This window comes from Amaranthus tricolor, chromosome 8 (genome assembly GCF_026212465.1).
Source record: "Amaranthus tricolor cultivar Red isolate AtriRed21 chromosome 8, ASM2621246v1, whole genome shotgun sequence".
NCBI lineage: Eukaryota > Viridiplantae > Streptophyta > Magnoliopsida > Caryophyllales > Amaranthaceae > Amaranthus > Amaranthus tricolor.
The window spans coordinates 24,310,972-24,328,115 of NC_080054.1; the positions used below are offsets into that span (position 1 = coordinate 24,310,972).

Below are 17,144 nucleotides of genomic sequence, written 5' to 3' on the forward strand. Positions count from 1 at the left end.
AGAAAGGGGAACAATTCAATAGGCATCATTAGGGAAATTGAAAGATAAAATATAGATCAATTCCTTGATTGATCAGAAATTTAAGCAAACATGTATATTTTTCCCTATTCTTCAAAAATTGAGTCATTAATGCTATATTGAAAGTTGCGAAGCGTAAAATTGATCCAAGTTGTGTTTTTTGGCTCCCGTATCTCCTTAAGGATTGAACATTTGTATAAAGAATGTTATATACTTCAATTTCTTTTCAAATTAGATGCATTTAGAATGGAAAAATTAAACTAATTGTTCATCTTTAGCTGATAAATAGATAATAACATTGTTTTCCCTTTTCTTGTTGTATTGTTCTCCTGTCTACATGCCTTAACATAAGCGATGTTCATTAATACCCGACAAAAATAGAAGTTGAACTTTGTTCCAGGCTTACCACTACTTATATTCTGTTCCCCTTATTGTCATCATGTCATGCCTTCTTGTTGAATGTGACTCATAAATAATTCAAAGCTATGGTAGATTAATGAACTATGGTGAATTATAGAGTGGAAGAAGGTAAGTAGTGTGTATAAGCTGTTTGAAATTACGAAGAGACAAACTTATGTGTTGTTGTTGTTTGCTCGAACGAGTATTATTGGGCTAATCGTTCGAGTGCCCCACCTGTTGGCAAAGTTTCATCCTCTAGTGCATTTCTAGATGATGTTGTGTGCTTCCCTTGTTGTGCGCATTTATTTTCTTCACCCACTATAAATATCTTTACAGACTGGGTGGTAATTAGTATTAAATTATGGTAATGGTACTAGAAGAATAGTGTATGTTTGGTAGAATACTTCTTGACAAGTTTAATTGTAACACCCCGAAATTTTAATAATGAAATCATTTAATATTTTAATAACTTTTAAAGATTTTATATATTAAATTATTTCTGAATTAGTTTAATAAATTTCTTGCATACATGAATGTAAATGTTAACTTATATATATATTAAAAATATAGTTACGATTTCTTAAATAAAAAGGTTCGAATCAAAATGATTATTTATTAAAATGTGTGAGCCCACGAAGGTGAGTTTCTTATTTGGGTCTCGCTAGAAAATAAATCAAAAAAAAAAAAGAAAAAAAAAAGAAAAAGAAGATAATAATAATAATAATGAGTATAAAACCGTGAACCCCTAAATGCTCATGGGAGAGCCGTCCCTCCCTCTCTTCCCTCTTTTCTCTTCTCTCTCACATCCCTCTCCCTCACGGTTCAGCAGCAGCCCCAGAGCCACGCCTCCGTCGTAGCTGCCAGTAGCCGCCAATAGGCTGCGTTTGCCTCCTCACAGAAGCAGCCATGGCTGCGTTCTTCCCCACCAACAGCAGCTGAGCTGCACAAACAATCGCGTAGCATTATTGTGCCGCCAGCAACTGGCTGCTGGGCAGCCGGTTTTGGCCCTGCGCCACCGCCTTCGCGACCTCCTCTCTCTTCTTCATCCTCTTGCTAGTTTTATTTTGTGAGCCATCTTCTTACTCTTATTTGATTTCATCTTTGTTCCAATTAAAATTTATAAAGTTTATGAGAAAAGGGTTGAACTTTGTATGATTGTTATTGAATCTTGTAATGAGTGAGAATTGGATTGATGATTTGAATGTACTTATGAATTAGGTTTTTGAAATGTGGATGAAAAGTGTTGAATTTTGTATTATTTTTCATTGAATTCTTTCGTGATTAAGAGTTTAATTGATGAATTGAACATATTCATGACTTAAGGTTTGAAGTGTGATTAGAAATTTTGGGATTTGTGTTGATTGTATATTAGTTTGGTTTAATCCTATCATAGGTAATAGAAATAGTGTTATCTTTGAACATGAAATAATTAGAGTTTGATTTAGAAATGAGATTTCTAGTAGTGTGTGTGGTGTATGCTACTTTGGTGGTGTGGTGATTAATCGAATAGCCTTATATAATATTTTAAGACTTGGTTGATTATCGTTGTGGTAATTAGTAATGATTTTGATTATAGTTGACTATAAAAATGGTTTTGGTTGTTAATTGGGAGTAGTAGTTGCTAATTGTTAGTGACTTAATTGTTAGAGTTACTAATACCTCATTGGGTTGTTATTGAAATCATAAACACATAATTGTAATGAGCCATGAACATAGCGTCAACTGTTAAGAATTATTGAAGTTACTTGTATGATGTCTTGATTTTAGCTCAACCTTGGAGAATATAATAAATGATATTGCTATGCGATAACCTTAAGATTCGTTCTTGTCGTCATATTAGCACTACACTAACATTGTGAGACTTAAGTCTGAATCGTCGTTTTATTTCAAGATAATGTGAATCGTTATAACTCGAAGTTAGCTGGTGTAACGAAACACTTGACATAATCCTTTTATTCTTTGTCGATGGAAAAACTTGTGTCATTGTCGAATTGACGATTATGCTTGGTGTTGAATGAGATGTGTACGTGTTAGAAGTAATTGAAATCTTGTCGTGAATGGATGATTGTGGTTACTTTGGCTTTTAGCTGGTATGACAAAGTAGTTAAGGGAACTTATTAGTTCTACTCATAACTTATTTAGGTGCCCATTTCGTAAGAGGAAAGTAGAGCCTTAGTTGGGTGATTTTGTGACTTTTGATCGTGCAGTAACGCTTACAGGTACGTACACGCAGTAACTAACCCTTATATGCAATTTGCTTTAAGACATTATTGTTTATTGTGATAATATACATTGCATTGAAACTATGAGATACTATTGAGTACACTTTACATGAAGAGCTATCGACTATGAAATCCTTGCGCTTAGAATAGTTTAGAGAATGAGAGTTAATAGAGGGCGAGAACTACCCCTTATTTATTTAAGAATTAGATTATGCCTAATTGGAGTTAGAATGATTCCTTTATAGGTGAATTTCATATTCTATTGAGTGGCTCAGTGGGTTTTGGCGCGCTGCTATCCCAGGGCGCTCATTAATAGTTGAGAGTGGAAGTTATTCCCATCTGATAAGGTACTATATTATGATTAGCTGGCGTGACTTAACTGGATTATATCCGGTTTTATTAGTCCCCTAGGTGAGGTTCGACGGGACCACCGTAAGGGGGGTATGAGCATGCTTGGGTCATTGGGCGCCGGGAGGCCGATAACGCCCCTTGACCGAGGTGTTACCATGCGGGCCTTTCCAATATGGTGGCCTCTTCACTGGTTTAGTACCCCAGTGTGTTAGGTTTTTCCCGAAGGTAGGACCCGAGAGGGTCAGCTGGAGGGGGCATGAGCTCATACTTTGCCAATGGGCGCCGGGAGGCCGATAACGCCCTTGGCCGTGTCACTATGCCAGGAAGTAGAGAAAAGATCCACTGATAGAAAACTATTCAGTGATAGAAAGTTTATTCATTGATCGAAAGTTATGTAATGATAGAAGGTTCATTCTTTGGTAGAAAGCTTACGCGTTGATAGAATATTTACTCTTTGATAGAACATCTACTTATTGATAGAATAGTTTATACTAGTGAGAAGTGTGCCTAAGTTAAGTTACCTCAAGGGTATTACGGACTATGATCACACTTACCTTAAGATAGACAAGCTCTATTAATGCCTTGGTCGAGTTGAACTATGCGTGTTTTGCAAGAGTTTATGCTTGAAAAGAGGAGCGTGAAGACCTGCATTCTATCCAAGAACACTTGGTTCGGGTTGGAAAGCACGTAATGAAATTAAGAAGTATAAGTGGCCGATAAACGGTTTCTAGCTGTGCTTGCGTTTTATGAAATCATCTTATGTTGTTTTATGATATAATGCTATCTAGTAGTTGGTCTTATTACATTTGATGCTAGTTACTGACGTGTACGTGTTTGTGTTTATGTTTGTTTGTTGATGACTTTCTATGATTGTCCTGCTATGACACATTGGCCTTTGGTCTAATGTCGAGCAGCAGGGAATCATAGACAAGCGTAGTAGCAACTGGAGCTTCTTTTGCATTGCATTGCATTTGGGGAGAGTGATGAGGGCGAAGCATACCCTGTGTCATACTGCTATCTTTCGATTTTGTAGTTTTTGTTATCTTTTGTAAACTTGGGTTGTATATGTTTTGTTGTGAGGCCTTGCGCCCTCCCTCGTATATTTGTATTTCCGCTGCGTAGTTTATAACTCTTAATGGTTTTAAGGAGTTCAGTCTTTTTAAAACGCAAACGTCGACACGGGAACCACGATCCATGCTTGGCATGTTGATTTAAGAAGCCGGCTATGAATCGTTCCGCCGTGACATAGCTTTAAGAGGCCGTTGGTGCCTTTACTTTATTAGTTTTTAAATTAACTTTTGTTTTTCTACAAAGGCGCACAGTTTTAAGGCAGATGCTACCAAAATTTTTCACTCACCTTTGTTTAAAGTTAATAATTAAAGTTTATCTAAATTCTTTTCCTTTTTCTTTTATGTAACACCCGAATTTCCTCCCGTCCTTTACGGTTTTGGTTTCGTTAAGGGGTCGGAAATTCAGGGGTGTTACATTAATGATCATGCTTATTTTCTTTCAACAATCTCATTTTCTTCATAAAATTCATTCCAATTCATTTTAGGAAAATTTAGATAGAAAAATAGTGAATTGATTTATTTAGAGAGAAAGATGAATTATTGATAGTTAAATGCTTACTAAAATATCTTAGATATTTTTATTTGTTAATTACTTTTTTCTAGAAACTTCTACTATAATATCTCAGATATTTTTATTTTTTAATTCTTTAATTTAGATATTTTTATATTTAATATTTTTAAAATCTTAGTTTTTTCTAGATTATTTTAACATTCATTAGGTGGTAATAAAAAATTGTGGTAAAAAACTTTTTTATGATTAAGGTTTCATGAAAATAATGTGATGTATACCATGAATATTTACACTACAATTATTCTAATTAACACCAATTAGCACCGATAACCAAATGGACCATTAGTTCCTTGTTCTTCCACAATTTAGAAGCGTTTATGATTGTGTTTGATTGCAAAAAAACTAGGGTTTCGTAAGGGGGTGGTTCTCTTTAAAATCATTAGTGAGTGTTCACAATTAGTGTTGGATTCAATCTTATTGTAACCAAGAACACTTTGAACACGTCAAATAAAAGGTCTCAAATGGTTGGGTGGGTTTTATTGTCTATGAACACATTGTTCTTAGGATTTTCCACCTCCCAAATCTTGTCTGATTTCTCTTATTGCTTGCAATTTCTTTTATTATTGTTGTTCTTAACCTAGATTTGGTCATTTGCTTTAACTTTTCCATAATCAATTGGTGTTGATGTGCTCAGTTCCTTTGTCATTGCTTGACGGTATTTTTATTTTTAAGATTAGGTGAGAAGCTGCCATGATAGGAGGTGCCCGTGTCCGACTTAGTGGTTGGCAGCAGGCTGCCGTTGCTCTTGGTTCTGCTGTCGGTGCATTACTTGATCCACGAAGAGCTGATCTCATTGCTGCCTTGGGAGAGACAACCGGGAAGCCTGCTTTTGAAAAAGTTCTTCAAAGAATGAAAAGAAATCCAGAAGGCACAGTAAGTCTAGGGATACATTTATCTAACTTTTGACATGCTATCAGTCTAGCACTTTATTGAAATAGGTAATCTTAACTAGGTTTGTTTTGATAGTTCTCACATGATCGTTCAATTTTGTTTTTTGTATGTTTCTGGCCTGAGAAAGAAAACTCAGTAGGAATAGTTTTTATGCTGTGCTGACTATGATTTACAAGTTGACTGTCATGTATTTTCGTGTGGACTGTGGATTTGATGAACAAATGATTTCATGGGTGAAGTTAAGCTTGAATATTATTGTTTGTTTCAAATCCTTTTGGTTTTAGTTTACTAAAATAAATGTTAAGTTTCTCATAGTTTGGGAGGAATACACCCTCTCTCGGAAATTGATCAAATGACCATGTCATTTAAATTACTTGCATTTTCTCTGAGGCATTTATATGGTCAAAAACTTGTTTCAGGCTCTAAACATTCAGAATTATTGTATTGTTTCTTCGGTAATGGGGTTTAATAATGTGGTAATATTTTTTCAAAAAAATTATAGCACAAGTGCAAATGTAAATGATTGTGAGTGTGTGTCTGTGGTATTTTGTTAATGCAGGGCCGTATCTGAAAATTTGGAGGCCTATAGGCGAACTGCAAATATGGGATTTAATTCTCATTCCAATTTAATTACTTATTTGTCAAAGTGATTTTTTCAAAAAACTTAACAGATAGGGCTCTTATTGAAAGAGATTCTTGAGCTCAATTAGCCGCCACTATGAGTCTCTATGATATTGCATTAGGAAAGAAGTTATTTTAATTGAGTTAGAGTTTATAAAGTGTGCTCATCAATTGATAGATTGAATTATTAAAGGAAATTTGGAAAATTAAACAAAACCATTGAGTATGGTATGGATTTTGATTTTGTTATGCATTGAGTTTGATGTTTTCTCCTTTATTTTTACCATTTAGGCATTATGTTATGAAGTACTATTGGGCTTCTTCCTTTGTGGACCCTGGCCAATAGCCCTACATGCCCCAGCTCAAATACGAGTGTGTGCGAGCGTCTAGCATGCTTAGACAATTTTTGTTTCTTAGTGTGCTGCTGTTGCGTACTACGTTGAAGTAGTTTTGCGTCAAAACTTTACTTCAGGACTTTTGAACCTTTTGTGTGATTGGTTTGTCACTCTGCTCTTACAACTTGTAATAAAATCAGAAGTACGTTGTCCCTCATTCCCTTGAACTCTCATGCCATAATGTCCCTTGAAACCTTTTCTTTTCGCTATTGCATTGTTTATAATCTGAAGCTTAATATGTAAAATTCTTGTTTATAATTTGACATTAAGTGCTTTTTTCAGGCGGTTCTCCTGGAAAAACCTCGGGTTATATCGACAAATGTTGGGCATGCATGGGACCTCCCAGAAAACACATTCGGTGCTGCTTATGCAAAGTTCATGGGGTCGAGGAATTTTTCCCCAGATGATAGACCACCTGTACGTTTTATGGATACAGAAGAACTAGCATATGTGGCGATGCGGGCCCGAGAGGTGCATGACTTTTGGCACACTCTGTTTGGTCTTCCGACAAACCTATTGGGGGAGTCAGCTCTGAAAGTCATAGAGTTTCAGCAAATGTACCTTCCTATGTGCTTCATGTCAGTCATAGGAGGCACAGCAAGATTCAACTCGAAGCAAAGAGCTCTCTTCTTTGAGCACTACTTCCCTTGGGCCTTACGTGCTGGGATGAACTGCACAGATCTGATGTGCATATATTATGAACGCCACTTTGAAGAGGATCTGGATGTTGTTCGGCGAAAATGGGGAATCATTCCTGCTCCTTCCCCCATTGCGACCAAAACTGAAGCATAGCATGACCAAGAGTAATAATCAACGGCCCTAATGCAAGTTATCAGCGTTTAGTGTACGAATTTGAAGCTCAAAGTCCATCTTCAGATTTGCAGGATCGGAAGGCAATTTGGATTTGTTGTCTTATTATACAGCAGATGAAGATTTCTGGATTAGTCCTTCATTCTCGACATTGGCTAGAACTTTGAGGGTTGAATATCGTTATTAATTTGTCATTAGAATCAAGCTTACAGTTAACCATTGTCATAAATCGAGGTTAAGTACGAATGTTCAGTCAATAGTTTTCTGGTGCTGTCCTGTAAATACTTGTATGTTTGAGAAGTTGGGTTCTAGTTACCTCTTATCCATGATCTAACTGATATAGACAACTGGCAAGACATGGTCAGAATCCCTGTTCTTCAAGAATCATGTGAGCAAGGAGGATCAATGAAAGGTACAGTTATTGGGACAGGGTATACAAAAATCTGCTTCTGCTTCCGCTTCTGCTTTGCTTTTGCTTCTTGATGCCTTTTAAGTTGGCTCTTTGAACCTCATATACACGGGCATCTTGAGCGCACATTTTAAAACTAAGATTGAGCTTTTTAATACTCTTCGTGTTCAGCCTAAATGTCTCATTTGATTTAAAACATTTGTCAATGTACTATTTTTATTATTAATATCTTTAATTGTGCGTAATTAAAAATGATAATAATTAGACACTTTTGTCAATACACTATTGCTATTACTAATAAGTTGATTGATGAATAATGTCAAAATTCAAATAGAATATTTATGTTAAATAGGAGGTAGTAGATAATTTATGTTATTTTCTTATTTCTTTTATTTGTCCATTTTATTTTTTGCACGCTTACTTTGAGGTTTATTATTTTTAAATAATCATCATACAAATTTATAAAATTCTTCGATATAAAAATTTGCTTTAAAACGAATATAGCAAGATTGTATATGAATATATTTTATCTTTAACATATCCCTTTAAATTTTATTTAATTTTTTTTTCCTTTTTTAATAAAAGAATTTTAAAGTGGATAAAAAAAATATAGTACAATTAGTATCATTTGAATAGCAGTTTTTAAGAAGAGTATGAATTAATGTTGTAATTGGTACTTAGTGTATTTTATAGTATGAAAAGAAATATTTCTATTAAATTGTGTTGATTATATTAAAAACAAAAATAAACTATGTAAATAGAATTTAACAAGAGTGTTATTATTTATTTTCAAATAAAAAATAATACAAATAAATACGATGAATAAAATAAAAAATATAGTAAAGTAATATTTCTTGAGGGGATCTAGTATTGGACCCTTAATTGATTCGCACTCAGAACATCTCAAGTCTTATGTGCCAAAATTTTTTTCCAAAATTTGATTTTTTTTGCGGCAAGTCTCTTTCAAATCAATCATTTTTTGACAGTAAAAAAATGACATGTACAAAGAAGTCAATAAAATGTCCAAGAAAGTTTAGAAGCCTGCAACAGAAAAAGCTTTGTTTCTGGGTCACTAAGAACAGTGATTCTTTGAAACATAAAAGAAATTCTCAGAAAACACCAAATCTACAAGTTTGATTACATGATATTAATCCACATTTTTTGAGCATCAACAATAGAAGATTTAACAACCTTTAAACAAACTCAACACTTGGATATCTATATTTGAAATGGTGGCCATTTAGTCTTGCTAGTTACTACTTACTACCACCACCGAACAAATAACCTAAAGAAGATCCACCACCTGGGGCAGCATGAACCTTGGTCGAGGGTCGGTCCTGTGTTTATAAAACCCATGATATTGAATTCAAATAAGTAAAGAGGCATCGCGTAAATATATGTCATGTAATGCAGATTTACACAAGGGGATCGGCATTTCATAATTTATCACTATTCATCGTTAAAAATACATACTAACCCGCAGTATCAATTAAGCAAAAACAAGACACTGAAACTACTACCAATACTACCAGCATCATAAAGGTTAATAATAAATGGTTTTAAGCCAATTCAAGAGATACAACATGGTTTCGATTGATTTTTGGCAGTACAAGTGGGACCAACCTGTTACCACAATTGTGACCAAAATGGCATTTTTGCACTTTACCACAAACTACTAGTGAAAGCCAATACGCAATTCTAGTCTCATCAATTAATCCCAACATACCAACCCTAGAAATATAGAAGAAAAGGTACACAATAGTTCCATGCCCACACAACATTCAGTTAACACAAGGTGATGGAAAAGCATTCCCATGTGATGCCCACAAGTTGTCTTCCGGAAAATTTATCAAACAGGTTAGGGTACATATGAATTATGATAAATTTTTGTCATATAAGACCTATAATTTCAAAAGTTTACTTTCTCCTGGATCTTGTACGAGCATCCCAAATTCCCAGGAATAAATGAATTACAATAATCAATATAATTAATCAATCTGGAGATATTGCTGGTATCTATGATTGAATTCAAACAATGAAACAAGCCAATAACAAGTAGCAAAGGGCAATTCAAAACAAATTATATATGCATAAACTAACGAGGTGCCAAAAGAAAAAGTTAATAGTGTAGCAAGCTATACCGTGATGAAATTGCCAGTGTTCTGACCATCAGCACGGTGATAGTTGTTTATATTATTATTAACACCAGCAGGAACATTCTTAAAATCTACAGGCTGGGAATTAACAACAGGCTTTGGTGCATCTTTTACAGCCGGTGCAGCACTAGTATTGGCTGGAGGATTATTAACCGCTGGCTTAGGAGCCTCTCCACTTCCAAACAAGTAGCCCAATGAACTCTGTCCACCTCCACTGCTAACACCGCGTCCCATTTCCAACAAACTCCAACTGAATTGATCAATTGTTAACGAAGTTAAAATTCAAAGTAACAAAGGATAACCACAGCAATCAGAGAATTTTAGCATAGAAAATCATTAAGGAAACAGACTGACTAATGGCATGGCAGCCAAAGTCAAATTGAGAGGCTAATATGTCACAACAATGAAGCTTGGATCATCATCAATTCAACAATGATGACTGCTCTTACACAACCAAACGGGTCTTACTCTTGTTTACCCCATTTTCATTGGACATATTAGATGAAAAGTACTCCACGATGTCAAAAATTGAGTCTATATTTGCCACACAGAGCCATCTTGAATACTTTCGAGGCCATGACCAAAAATTATACAACGCCTTTTAATTATAACAAATATATACTTCATCAATAAATTTATAAACAAACTTGCTCCACCTTTTTATAATATAATCCATACAAGTTTGATCATAAATAATAGATAGAAAAACAAATGGAATGTTGTGTCAGTGGCCCAAAGTTTTATAGTTAGTTCAAGTGATGATCCATCACATGATCATCATGATTTACTAGAATACTCTATGGAAAAAATGAATGTCAGTGGAGGAACATTCATGAGAACCTCTTTCTTAATACCTTGAGATAGCTCTACATCATTTCTTTGCCAAAGGTTAACCGACACTACACTAATACATATAGGGGAATGTTGCTCCATTTTCATACAAACAACACCAGTACACTACCCATCCAAACAAGCAAGAGAAGCCGCATAACAGAGTAGCCTTTACATAAGCCAATGAACCTCCATGTCTACATTGTATACCATATAATACACAAATTTATTCTTATCCACTATTTCTTGTATCCATTGTAATTTAATTGAGAGTGCTCACTCATTGTGCTCTCTACTTATAGTTATACTTGTTTCGGAAGCACAAAAACTGTATTAGACCTCTTGAGGCACTAAGAAACCAATAACAACCCTACTTAATATGATGCCTTACTAAACACCATATAAAAACTTAGTTACTTTTACCAATTATAAGAGAGAACAGCATATCTACATTTCATCAAACACCTACAGGAATTTCACAAGAAGATCTACATCATTGAAAACTTTATTCTCTCAAAATATAGTAATCATGGAAATTTTGAATCTCTTAAATTACTCCTCTCCAATAATGTTTTTAGGAGAAATTTGAGATCTGCCTAATTCCTCAAAAATTAAAAATTAATTAAAAATAAAAAAATAGTCGTCTTTCTAATTTTGCTTTTTTGATGATTATCATTTATCAGTCACAAATCCGATTTCCTACGGTTATCATTCGAAAGAAAAGCAACAAATTATCATCAAAAGCATGTCCGCCAAAAGGATCTTATCTCATGATACATTCAATCTTGATTTTACAAATAGAAAATCCAAAAAATTAAATCAACATCAAATACGGAGTACCAATTTTATTCTTTGAAAATCAAAATTAAAAATCCATAGAAAACTAAGTCTATAAACTACAAATGTAAAATATTTGAAAAACATAAGAAAATGGAGTACCTGGGTAGATCTGAAACGGAAGCAAAGGAGCTATGAGAGAGAAAGGGAGACAGAGAGGGAGAGCTTAATAGCTTAGAGTAAGAGGAAGAAAGCTAGGAGGCAAAACAAAAGTTATGAAATGAGGAATTTTATTTTAATAATAATGTGCCCCCAAGTGCATTCATCTTTTTATGAAGAAAAAAACTAATTTTTTAATTAATTTTTTTGAAAATTATGATTTTTCTGTGTATTAAAGTATTGGAATTGTCTTGTTTAAATAATGCATATTTGCTTTTATCGATTAAAATATAATTGAAGATCAATACTTTGTTCAATTGAAGAAGATAAGTTTAATACTTTTTTCATTTTGAAATACTTCCTGCATATCGTTTTTGACACTATTTATCATTTAAGTTTATTTTATATATTACAGCTAATGTATAAGAGAAAAATATGGTCAAGTGGGATCTTGTTTGAATCGTCTAATCACATACTTTCATAAGATTAAGTTTTTACAATTTTTAGATGTGGATAGTTCAATATATAAATGATTAAAATAACATATTAGATTGCATAAAAAGTCAAATGTAGCAAATATAGTGGAACGGAGGAAATACTTTGGTTAACTTTTGTTTACCTAGAGAAGCAACCATTGGAATGTTGTATGAAAACAACTGTCATAATAGATTAAAAGGTAAATTCTATTGAGTTTTAGTTCAATTCACCTTGATGTATGAAATTAAGTGTTACTTAGTTAAGAAGATATACAAATTTAAGATAAATGTAGTAGAAATACGAATGTTAATGTGTAGTTGTATTAATTGTATGAATGTGCTATGCACATATTTAACCATATAAGCCGAGAAACCACTCGGGACTCGCGAATCGGCAGATAACCACCGCCGATCATCCTGCCTCCGCCACCTTAGTCCTTACTGCCTCACTGCCTCCAAAGTCCAAACAAGTATTTCCTTTCTTTTATAATTTAATTATTTAATTTGATATTGAATGCAATGTTTATCACATGAGTGATTGCTATTGTTGTTAATCATAATCAAAAATTCATAATTCATCAAGATATTTAGTACCGGAACTCCATAAATTGAGCCTTGATATGTAAATGATAAAAAAATTAAAATTCCTTCTTTTTAGTTTGATACAAAATATTGTTATTTGGTAATCTTGTTAAATGGGGGATTATGGTGTGTACTCTTATTTCTTGATTGTTTAAGTGATGCTAATTCCTTTATCATGCGTTTGATTGTTAAACTTGATATGTAAATGGGTTTCGTGTTTGATGTCAATGTTGCATTAGCTTAGAGGAGTTTTTCAAAGTTGATAATACTTAATTTTTCAGATCTTAAATTTTTCAAGAACGTTTATTTGTTCTTGCAAATAAAAAGATATACTTGAATTTCTTGATTTAGACACTGTGATTAGTGATTTAGCATTGAGAAAATGCTCCTCGAAGAATTTTTTTTCCTTATTATGTATAGTTACGTATATTTTTTTCTTTTATGACAATATATAACTATGGCAATTTTTTAGCGACGGAAGGAGTATACAAAAGGGAAGTTGTGGACATGGTCTTAATGAAATTTAAATATTTATAGATCTTTAATGAAGTATTCAGCATGATTGAAAACATGTCTTTCTCATGATTTTAGATCTCAAATATTCTTGTTCAATTTCTAATCCTGAGATTAAGCATCTGTGGTGAAGCAAAAAGCCTAGTTATTATCCATTCCCAAACAAGGATTTCCTGTGAAACCATGTAGAGGTATAGCTATTTCCCTGTGAAACGTCATCTTTTTGTCGCATCTAAATCTATTTTATATTTATTTTTAATTTTTAAAGGATTTTCAATTACCTAGAGTTCACTATATTTTGATGAGAAATGATGAAGGCAATATTTTTTTGTGTTTGCCCAAGTCATAAGCTATAAAAGGATGTTTGATTGATGCAAGAAAATGACTAAGAAGTGATTTGGGGCAATTTCTTTTGCAACTTTATTCGGCATAAAGTAGGAATGTATGAAAGTTATCTAAACTATTCAACTTCCTACGGGTTTTAGCAAGTGGAAGTCGAACCACCAAGAAGCATCATATGCAATTATTGATAGAAGAGGGTAGCGAGAATCTCAATTACTCGTTCTCAAATTAAGTGATGATTGGATTGGTAGGAGTGCTCTAAATGAAATGCTCTATGAAAAAATATTTGTCTCTCCTGCTATCTATGTGAAATGGGCCGAAGATTGGCTTGTTGAGTTATAAAATGCTAATTATTATTGGCAACCCTCCTTTATCAGTCCCCGAATGCAACAAAATGGTGCAAACTTGAAACAAACACTGTGATGCTGAATGTGAATGCTATGGTCCTTGTAGATGGCGATTGAAGAGGCTTGAGGGGCTCCCTTTTAGGTGAACTTTATATATTCCATCTTTATTCTTATTCTAATTGATTTTCATGAATTGACTTGATGAAAGATTAAATTTTATTGAAAGAGAAATGAGGATGATTAACCACCTATTCTGCGGTTTGATTAAGTTCTTACATGCATTACCATCTGATCTCTATTAATATCTAGTAAATAATTTTTTACGTACACGCAGTAACTAACCCTTATATGCAATTTGCTTTAAGACATTATTGTTTATTTTGATAGTATGCATTGTATCGAAACTATGAAGTACTAGTGAGTACACTTTACATGAAGAGCTATCGACTATGAAATCCTTGCGCTTAGAATAGTTTAGAGAATGAGAGTGTTAATAGAAGGCGGGAAGTAGAACCACTCCCTTATTTATTTAAGAATTAGATTATGCCTTAATCGGAGTTAGAATGACTCCGTTATAGATGAATTTTCTATTCTATTGAGTGGCTCAGTGGGTTTTGGCGCGCTGCTATCCCAGGGCGCTCATTAATAGTTGAGTGGAAGTTATTCCCATCTGATAAGGTACTAGATTATGATTAGCTGGCGTGACTCAACTGGATTATGTCCGGTTGTTTTATTAGTCCCCTAGGTGAGGTTCGACGGGACCATCGTAAAGGGGGTATGAGCATGCTTGGGTCATTGGGCGCCGGGAGGCCGATAACGCCCCTTAACCGAGGTGTTACCATGCGGGCCTAGCAAACCCCAATATGGTGGCCTCTTCACTGGTTTAGTTACCCAGCGTGTTAGTTTTTCCCGAAGGTAGGACCCGAGAGGGTCAGCTGGAGGGGGCATGAGCTCATACTTTGCCAATGGGCGCCGGGAGGGCGATAACGCCCTTGGCCGTGTCACTATGCCAGGAAGTAGAGAAAAGATCCACTGATATAAAGTTATTCAGTGATAGAAAGTTTATTCGTTGATCGAAAGTTATTTAATGATAGAAGGTTCATTCTTTGATAGAAAGCTTACATTGATAGAATGTTTACTCTTTGATAGAATATTTACTCATTGATAGAACATCTACTTATTGATAAAATAGTTTATACTAGTGAGAAGTGTGCCTAAGTTAAGTTATCTCAAGGGTATTACAGACTATGATCACACTTACCTTAAGATAGACAAGCTCTATAAGGTCATGTGTTAGGTATTCTGTTAATGCCTTGGTCGAGTCGAACTATACGTGGGTTGCAAGAGTTTATGTTTGAAAAGAGGAGCGTGAAGACCTGCATTCTACCCAAGAACACATGGTCCGGGTTGGAAAGCACGTAATGAAATTAAGAAGTATAAGTGGCCGATAAACGGTTACTATCTGTGCTTGCGTCTTATGAAATCATCTTATGTTGTTTTATAATATAATGTTATCTAGTAGTTGACCTAATTATATTTGATGCTAGTTACTGACGTGTACGTGTTTGTGTTTATGTTTGATTGTTGATGACCTTCTATGATTGTCCTACTATGACACATTGGTCTTTGGTTTAATGTCGAGCAACAGGAGGATCATAGACAGGCGTAGCAGGTACTGGAGCTTCTTTTGCATTGCATTGCATTGGGGGAGAGTGATGAGGGTGGAGCATAACCTGTGTCGTACTGCTATCTTTCGATTTTGTAGCTTTGGTTATCTTTTGTAAACCTTGGTTGTATGTGTTTGTTATGTGGCCTTGTGTCTTCCCTCGTATATTTGTATTTCCGCTGCGTAGTTTATAACTCTGTATGGTTTTAAGGAGTTAAGTCTTTCTAAAACGCAAACGTCGACACTGGAACCACGATCCATGCTTGGCATGTTGATTTGAGAAGCGGCGACGAATCATTTCGCCGTGATGTGAGATTTTAAAAGGCAATGATGCCTTAGATTAGTTTAATGTTTTATTGTGCTAATTGCCCTACCACATGTTCGATTTTTAGAATAGATGCTGCCGAAATTTCCACACACCTTTTTAAAAGTTAATATTTAACCTTTATCTAAAATCTTTTCCTTTTCTTTTTTTGTAACACCCGAATTTCCTCCCGTCCTTTACGGTTTTGGTTTTGTTAAGGGGTCGGAAATTCTGGGGTGTTACAAATGGTCTTGCTATTAATTGGAGTCTTTTCATCAATGATTCAGCCAGACCATTTTGAGTATGAACATGAGCTATTGGATGTTCTACATCAATTCCAATTGACGTACAATAATCATTAAAAGTTTGAGATGTAAATTCTCCGGCATTGTCAAGCCTTATTCGCTTAATTGTATAATCTGGAAATTGATTTCTCAATCGAATGATTTGAGCAAGTAATTTCGCAAATGCCACATTTCTGGTTTGTAGGAGACTTACATGTGAGCATCGCGTTGAGGCATCAATCAATATCATAAAATATCTAAATAGCCCAGAAGCAGGATTAATTGGCCCACATATATCTCTATGAATTTTTTCTATAAATTTAGGAGTTTCAATAACAATTTTATTTAAAGATTTTCTAATTATCAATTTGCCTTGTGAGCATGCAGAACATGATAATTCATTTGGTTGGGAAATTCTCATTTTCTTCATTGGATGCCCAATTGAATTTAATAATTTTTCGCATCATTCCCACACCAGAATGACCCAATCGGTCATGCCATAAATTTATCATTTCTTTATTATCTAACTTCTGGTTAGATACCATGTTTATCTCAACCGGTTTTATATTAATGCGATATAATCCCGATGAGTATGCTGGTAATTTTTCATGAATGCTTTTCTTGCCGCATTTTTCAGATGTGATGCATAAATATTCAGTATGATTTTCGGTCATTGTTTCTAAATGATAACCATTTTGGCGTACATCTTTGAAACTTATGAGATTTCGTCGAGATTTACTCGAATATAAAGCATCATTAATTACTAGTTTTGTCACATTAGAAAGTATTATTTGAGCTTTTCCATATCCTTCTATTAGTGTAGTAGTTCCAGAGATTGTGGTGACATCTGCTTTCACCATTTTCAACTCAGAAAAGTATTCTTTGTGCTTTAGGATAGTGTGAGTTGTTCCACTATCTAGGAGGCATTGATATTTGAATCCATTTTCAAA

The 17,144-nt window shown here is 34.3% G+C and overlaps 2 protein-coding genes across 5 annotated transcripts; one reads left to right on the forward strand and one right to left on the reverse strand.

Annotated features, from left to right (window-relative positions):
- The first annotated feature begins 1,169 nt into the window (after positions 1 to 1,169).
- LOC130821402 (ubiquinone biosynthesis protein COQ4 homolog, mitochondrial-like) lies at positions 1,170 to 8,106 on the forward strand. 4 transcript variants are annotated; one of them, XM_057687155.1, is made up of 4 exons: positions 1,170 to 1,483; positions 2,560 to 2,636; positions 5,309 to 5,504; positions 6,821 to 8,106. In XM_057687155.1, the coding sequence occupies exons 3-4, from the start codon at positions 5,322 to 5,324 to the stop codon at positions 7,328 to 7,330; spliced, it is 693 nt and encodes a 230-aa protein (XP_057543138.1). In that variant the 5' UTR covers positions 1,170 to 1,483; positions 2,560 to 2,636; positions 5,309 to 5,321; the 3' UTR covers positions 7,331 to 8,106. The 4 variants fall into 4 exon arrangements, with proteins under 4 accessions (XP_057543138.1, XP_057543139.1, XP_057543136.1 ...); XM_057687153.1 differs by having other exon boundaries at positions 1,179 to 1,483; positions 5,304 to 5,504; XM_057687156.1 differs by lacking the exon at positions 2,560 to 2,636.
- A 477-nt stretch (positions 8,107 to 8,583) lies between these two features.
- LOC130821403 (protein SPIRAL1-like 1) lies at positions 8,584 to 11,859 on the reverse strand. The gene is made up of 3 exons (XM_057687157.1): positions 11,684 to 11,859; positions 9,899 to 10,163; positions 8,584 to 9,094 (listed from the first exon to the last, which is right to left on the reverse strand). The coding sequence occupies exons 2-3, from the start codon at positions 10,145 to 10,147 to the stop codon at positions 9,014 to 9,016; spliced, it is 330 nt and encodes a 109-aa protein (XP_057543140.1). The 5' UTR covers positions 10,148 to 10,163; positions 11,684 to 11,859; the 3' UTR covers positions 8,584 to 9,013.
- Between the last annotated feature and the right edge of the window lie 5,285 nt (positions 11,860 to 17,144).